Raw genomic sequence first — 7500 nt, 5'->3', positions numbered from 1 at the left:
CCAGACAATTTTTCTCGTCAATTTAACGGGTGGTCCAGGAAACAATGGGTTAACAACCTACAGCATACATCCACTCAAAAGCTACGTCCCCTTTAACCTACTGAACAACTAGGAGACTTAATTTTCTCACCAGTCTCAATAGCTTTGACTTCATTTTCCTTCCACTGTTCAGCAACATCATTGGCCAATGGATCATCCGGATTTGGCGCACTGAGAAGAGCTTGAATCGACAGGAGAACTGTGCGGATCTGAAGTGCTGGGCTCCATTTATCTGTTGTTTGAAAAATACATGTAATACAAATGTAATAAGACTGTTTTCAAAGGTGGTTCTGGGATACTCAGCAGTACTGTGCTAAAACAATATTTTTCCCCACGCCACCCGTGAATATTGAAAAATACCTTATCATACAGTGTAATCTATCTGGACTACTTAATATTGAAAAGACAAAATTAACTGATAGTTTAAATGTAAACATGTCACTGCATACAGGAATCTTAACAATACTATAAGAAAAGACTAATACTAACAGCGTTTCCTGAACACATAATGATTTTGCCCTGAAAGGGCATCTGTAAACAGACAGTTCTACAAAACTACATGTAGAAAATCTTATGTGACAAGTTGTACCTCAAAATATAAAAATTATTATCCATACAAAAAGTTCGCATGATGAAAAAATGAAAACAGGATATATTTTACTTCTTTTTTCAAGGGAATGAAAAAAAATTCTTTGCAAAAAATAGTAACTGTACTATCCAAACTTTCAATATGGAATATAATGAAAACAAACAAGTATCGCGTGACTAGTACATTTCCGAGAAAGCCTTGCCTATATATATATTTGAAGGGCACAAAATCAAAATTATTTGAATTCGTTCTCGTTTAAGACAAAAAAGATAACCTTGGGTTAATATTTTATAAACATGTACGACTTACAAATATTAAAACGAGCGAACTTGCTGATTAAATTTTAATACATCAACCTCCAAGCTTACCTTTTAGAATATCCAGGCAGATCCGACCCAGTTTGTCTATGTTAGGATGGTAAATTTTGGTCATAAAACGGACCTTTGGGGCAGCCATTGGGTATTCCTCGGGAAGAAATAGCTCGAGATTAAATACTCCATTTTCGTAAGGCGACTACAAAAGGAAGGACAAAGAAAAATTTGAAATGTAGATAAAGAAACTTGCAAACAATCGATGCACGAACAATTAAGTTGAAAAAGTGCAACGGACCTGGCTTGGACCTTCTATGCTAACTTTGAAGTATCTTGCATTTTGTTCGCTTGGAATAGCATGTATTCCCGGCACAGGCTCGGCAAGTAGACGCTGTGTTTCCTAGAACAACAAGACATTGTCATCTTCGATCGTCCACATTGTAAACATATTCCATCGTCACATGCATTTCAGATTTCCGTGATCTCAGCCGAAAAGCGGAAAAAATGTCAACGTTTTCGTAACTGGGAAGCTCATTTAAGGTTTCATCAACTAACCTTGGTTATCCTTCTCGGCAATCCAGCGGACATTTCGACGCAAAATTGATAAAAAATTCGCTGAAAAGACTAATAAACTGTTTGACTTTCACAAGCGTCTAAGTACCGCCTTAGAATGCCGGGTAATGATGAGCCTGCGATTGCGGAGATGTTACCACTATAATCGAAAATACATGAAGTGGCTACGCCCGATGGATTTTGGCGCTGGCCGGAAAGTAAAGACCTTGATCCTGAAACCTGAAACGGACTTCCTTCAAAATGGAAGCAGAATTTGGATCTGAGGTCTGTTACTCTTCCACTTTTTGTTCTCTTTTCTTCGGCTAATGAAACTGCTAACTAACTGGGAAAGGGTCCCGGGAAAGGTTCATAGAGATTTGCGAACTCAACAGGCCAAGCATTTTCATCGCAACTTAATTAGCACCAAGATTTGCGTGAGCTGTGCGTACAAGGCTTGCAGAATTCTGTTACCAAAAGATTGGATCCCATCCCTATCTAAAGTTGGTACCGACTCTACACTTTTGAAGTGAAAAACATACCTTAAAGTATTTTGCAGGGGTCAGTTAGGAGAGGGCATTAATTACGGTAATCGAATACGTCCCTCCAAACACTGATTTGAAACAATGCCTTTACATTTGGCACGTGATTTTTTTACATTTTGTACGTTTCTTTGACCTCGGCCTGAAGTTCCCAAAGTTTGTTTGGGAGCAAAGAACGTGAGTACCTGATAGTTTATCCTTTGCATGCTATCAATACTTGAGCACTGTTGTCATGTTCTGAGGCTGATGATGATGATGATATCATTTTGGATGATCATCATTATCATTGTTCCATAAGAATATATAAGGCATAAGAATATATCACATATTGTACATGGACTCTAACCAAAGAAGGCACTTTTCTAATAAATTATAGAATTTGTTATTTAAATATTAATAGTAATGATGATAATGATCATAATAATAATTGTAATACTATTTGTAAAATGGTATAGTCACATGCGAGCCAACTAGGGCCCATTACGGCCTGATATTATCCAGGTTTCGATAGCATTTTGAAGCAACTGGGAGAATTATTACTCCCCCCACCTCCCTAGATGGGATGATTGTCCATTGTAGGGTTACCCCAATAGTATATGGCTGGTGCCGATTTATACGCCTGGTTGATGAGAGACAGTGTGGAGTAGTCTCTTGTCTTGACAAGAAAAAACAGGATGGCAAAGCTACATGTAGGCCTCCAACCTGTGACCCTTGGAATTGAACCAGCCACCCTTGGAATCAACAGACCGACGCACTAACCACTACACCACTGTGCCTCGATCTACAAATACTATAATACTATTGATTAAATAAAAATAGTGATAATGAATAATAATATTATATTTTTACATACCTATTGTACTGTAATTCGAATAATTATTATTAAAAGTCGACTGTCTGATGATTGCATAAGCGTGAAACTCATAGTCACAGAAAAAGTCATGTCTTATTGATTAGCTCAACCTTCAGATAATTATAATGCTATCTACAATGTACCCATAGTGCTAAGCCGTTCTCAAAAGTGAGTGTTATAATAATTTTAACAACTGACTTTTTTTCTTCTAAGATTAAAATAAGTGAATTTTGAGCCTATAAGAATGCTTTATAGATTGAAGTGGAGCTGTATTATAAAAACTTTTGGGGTCTCACTTTCTTTGTCTTGACAGGTATTTGTGGATAAAGCAGTGGCAGTCTACCGAGAATTTGCTAAGACCGGCTCTGTAGTCAATGCAAAGGTTTCTTTCCTTAGTCAAGATAATGATAAGTCAGGATCAGCAGAGCTGAGCATTGTTTCCAGTTGGTCTCAGCGGGATCTGGAGAGAAATGAAAATCGTACTTTTCAAAGAAGCCATGTTACAAGTTACGATGCCACCACAAAGTCGTTTACTAATATTAGAGAGCTGTCATTTCCTGTGGAAGTTCAAAACTTGTAAGTTTATCCTAACTTTTGCTAACCTCAGATTGTTGGTCATGATGTATTAATGTAAGACTACGATGACGAGTACAGTGCAATAAAATATGAGGCTGGAGGCTACCATAGATTTGTAGGTGTTTACCTTGTCAAATTGTCTGGTAACTGTCTGTGATTTCATGAAATGTGCAGCTTACATGTATGTCCCTTTTTCGTTTTCCCATTGAATTATACCGTAATTATACTAACGAAGGGCCAGTTTGTACATTGCATTTAATTTAGTTGGCAAAGGCCAAGAAGACAAGTGTAATTTGTAGTTGACCAGTCTCCTCATCCAAGGGCTAATAATAATTATTTATTAACTCTTGATCTTTGTACAGATACCTAAAACGTTTTAAAAAGACAAGTAGAACATTAATCTAGAAGTTGACACCTACAGCTGTACTCTTGACAGTAAACATTAGACAGGAGCAGTCATGGAAAAGATTAGATTAATTAATAAAGATTTATAAAAATATATTTTTTGAAAGGACGAATAAGTAGGGGGTACATGTGGAACTTGGGAACTACTGTATTTTACTGTATTTTAGATATAATTAAAACTTCCTAAAATTGATAGGGGAAAGGATTTCATGTATAACAAAAATTTATAAAAATTAATATGACCCATTGAATATACCGTATACATTTTTTGTTGCTAGACAATTATGCACTGTGTCAGCAACAGGGAAAATCCAAGCCATAATACGGAATGTTCCAGGAAGCAAAGGCCAAGAAGACAAACAATTTTTAGAGGTACTGTACTGCATAAAGATGACAAAGGGTTTTTTAAATTCCCTTTTATAGCAATCCTTTTAAAATTTGATGATAATAAATTTTTGTCCTCTGTTGGTACTCAATTCTGATTGTTAGAGAGCAGTACACTTTATACCAAATTTATTGTACTCTATGAAGTCCTTTAAAATAATAAAGTTGCTATGGGAACCACCCACATTTGGCTGAGAGCAGCATTGGAAAATGCGAAAAATGATTGACAATAGTTTTACTACTGCTCTATTTTACGAAAACACTGTGATAAACCCTAAACCAAAGAGCAACAAAAACATAAAGTAATGGTATACAAACAAGAAATAACTCAAGCTTTAAAAATCTTGTATGTCCATGCATGACCATTTCTTTCATCTTAGTAGCAGATTGGAGCTTTTTCATAACAGGCTTAGCATATGTCTTTGAAGACGCTAATTATTTTGTTAAATTTCTTAACCCACATGCTTCATAAACAAACTGATTTTAATGCTTTGGTGCGCAATAAAAGACAATACACACAACTTGGGCGTAAACGAGGGGCAGGGAATGTACTGGCAAGGCTCGGATAATACCCACCGCCGGTATGGACCACCGGATGAGGGGCCTCGGCAACTAGCCGAGGGGGTGCCTCATGCCTGTATTGCAAGGCGGGCATAGTTGCTGGCATAATGTCCTGGGGCTAAGTTAACCCAGTCCAGCAGAGTAACAATATGCCCCCTCCCTAACGGGGCTTCAGCACAGGGCTGAAGGGGTGCCGCAGGCAGCAATTCCCCGCCCATATTTTATTAAGGAGAACTATTGAATAGGTTACAGAAGCTCATAAGGAAAAAATAAAATAAAATACAAGAGAACCAGAAAGCAAACAGGGCGGGAGGGAGGGATTAAATTGCTCAACGGAAAAAACAGAACTAGTTGAGCTTTGGAAATGTCAAACTGAGAAGGCTCACATGGCGGGATGAATGAAAGAGCCAAATAAGGTAGTCACATGATGGGAAGTCACGCTCTCCTCCCAGGCCCTTCCCAGTATTTGCTTACCAGCATTAACATCTATTTTATTCTAAAATATCATTATTACCTATTATCTTAAGCCCAGTTTTCGTATGTCGGGAAAATTCCAGAGGACCGGGCAATTCGCAGTTTCCCGATTGTCCCAGAGTTTGCCAACATATCAGAAAATCATCAGATGCTTTTCCCAGATTCTCCGGATGGTGACTTTGGCGGGAAATGGAAAGTGCTCCAAACATTGAAACTTGCAATTTAAAGGATTGTTAATGAGCTAAAACCATTGCCAATGTCTCCGACAATTTATACAAATTTGAGTTTTCGTATGTCAGGAATGATCCCTGACAATTGCAAAAATCTGGGACGTGTCGGGAAAATAGAAATGCTTCCGATTTTCCCGATTTGTTCCCAACCATCCCAGATTATCGGGGATGTTTACAACTCATGGTTGTCATTTAAGTCAGCAAAATCTGGGATGGTTGGGAAACTGCGAAATCCCCAATTGATTGGGATTTTCCTGACATATGGAAAAAATTGGCTTTAAGATAGATCGAGATAAGTGTTTTCCTCCCCAAGGAGCTACATGTAGCCTGGGGGCAATGAGTAATCCCTATTTTAAGAATCTTCATAAATGAGCTTATTACAGTATTGTTCATTGACAAGTAATCAAAGATTTAGAGAAAGTGGCATTTGTTAGGTAAAAAAGGTGACTTCAATTTGAAGAGAGTGAAGCAGTCTTTCATTCTTTGAAACAGTCCAATCCGAACTTAATATGTGATAAATGCAAAACATTTGTGGTACAGTTGGTGTCAACCTCAATGTTGGGATTAATATTTCATGTATTGCCTGTGTGTTCTTTAGATTTGGTCCACAAGTCACTTGTTAAAAAGCATTGATGTACAAGTTTGTGAAAAGCATGGAAAGATCTATGAAGATTGTAAGTTTTTTGTTTGTGTTATGTACCTTCAATTAATACCGGGTTAGAGGGCTGTCCTAATTAAATTTTGTTAAGGCTCAGGGTATAATATTGTCTGCAATTTCTGTACTCTGGTCACCTGGGAAAAATTATCCAACCCATTCACACCTCAAATGTCCTAGGACAGCCTCATTGACGAGTAATTAAAATTATTGTCTGGTGTTAGACAGTAAAATCTATCAACTGTCACTCTCAGGGGTCAATGGGTTTTTAAGGTGCGAAGAAAGGTAGTTAGAAGGAGAATGTAAGTTACAACTCTAGATCTGTCAATCAAGCATCAAAATTTCATATTGATTTTAGCTGGCCATACTGTAGAATGCAGCTTGCTGCTTTGGGTATTCTAAGCATACCTGTAGCAAGGAAAATAACGTTTTTTTGTGTGTTTTGTTTTTCTTTGTTTGATGCACATGCAGACTATCTGAGACATGTACAGTGTCTTGTAGTGTATTAAAAAATATATATAATTATTATTTGTTACAACTGCATTATAAAAGTTTAGTTTCTGTTGATTTATGGCAGTTCAGTTTGGTTGTCTGGCCTGGTCATCATCTGAACAGTTCTTATTGTATGTGGCAGAGAAGAAATTGCCCAAAGCTGTTTCTTACTTTGAACGGCAAAAAACAGGTAAACCTGTCAGGCAACTATGTGATTGTATATCTTCATCAGACTGTTTCATTCACATTTATAATAATTATTGTTTCAGTACACTGTAATTTGGTGGGTAAGAAAATCGCAAGTAACATGTACACAAACCATGACAACGAAAAAAGGATCTAAAATGACTTTGACTGTAAGAATTTCAGACAGTAGGATAGCTAGGATCTTCTCAAAGGATTACCTCAATGATCAATCTGAAAGAATCTATGTACAGAATAAAACAATGCTATCTTCTTGGGTCTGCACTGATTAGTTAATGAATTTAAGGACAAAAAATTTTAGAAACGTACCGGTGACATTGGTCGCTTTTTGTCATGCCATCTTCCAAGTGATTTCTTTCCACATACTACAAGGCAGGGAACCCAAGGAACCACAGGCAAGCCAATGATTGGCGTGCTGCTTGCCTGGGTGCTTGCAGCAACTACACTGTATGTAAATAAAACGAAAGTTAATTTTTGCAGTTAAAAACCATGTACAATCTTCGACGACTTTAACCCTCACATGAGGACAAAAAGTCAAATACGTTTTCTTCTTCTACAAATGGCTTGTACATGTAGGTACCATTTTACATGTTTAGCAAATATTATGTCATATGAAATCAGTTATTATTTATAGTT

General features: G+C 37.2%; 2 protein-coding genes across 3 annotated transcripts in view; one reads left to right on the top strand and one right to left on the bottom strand.

The window, feature by feature from the left end:
* LOC138011204 (ubiquitin-conjugating enzyme E2 N-like) overlaps positions 1–1634 on the bottom strand; it is a 3146-nt gene extending 1512 nt beyond the window's left edge. Inside the window, exons 1-4 of the mRNA XM_068858162.1 lie at positions 1495–1634; positions 1238–1339; positions 997–1141; positions 131–271 (exon numbers count right to left, since the gene is read on the bottom strand). Coding sequence (XP_068714263.1) covers positions 131–271; positions 997–1141; positions 1238–1339; positions 1495–1527 — 421 coding nt within the window. The 5' untranslated portion in view covers positions 1528–1634. The remainder of the gene's footprint in view (positions 1–130; positions 272–996; positions 1142–1237; positions 1340–1494) is intronic.
* Positions 1635–1687: 53 nt separating this feature from the next.
* LOC138011203 (acylamino-acid-releasing enzyme-like) overlaps positions 1688–7500 on the top strand; it is a 33788-nt gene continuing 27975 nt past the window's right edge. For both annotated transcript variants that reach the window (XR_011124646.1, XM_068858161.1), the window contains exons 1-5: positions 1688–1776; positions 3197–3459; positions 4143–4236; positions 6112–6187; positions 6746–6850. Coding sequence is in view for 1 of the 2 variants with exons in the window: in XM_068858161.1 (XP_068714262.1) it covers positions 1753–1776; positions 3197–3459; positions 4143–4236; positions 6112–6187; positions 6746–6850 (562 nt within the window). In the remaining variant the exon portion in view is untranslated. The remainder of the gene's footprint in view (positions 1777–3196; positions 3460–4142; positions 4237–6111; positions 6188–6745; positions 6851–7500) is intronic.

Source organism: Montipora foliosa, chromosome 7 (assembly GCF_036669935.1).
Source record: "Montipora foliosa isolate CH-2021 chromosome 7, ASM3666993v2, whole genome shotgun sequence".
In the NCBI taxonomy this organism is placed as follows: Eukaryota; Metazoa; Cnidaria; class Anthozoa; order Scleractinia; family Acroporidae; genus Montipora; species Montipora foliosa.
This window is presented reverse-complemented; position numbering and strand designations above follow the sequence as displayed.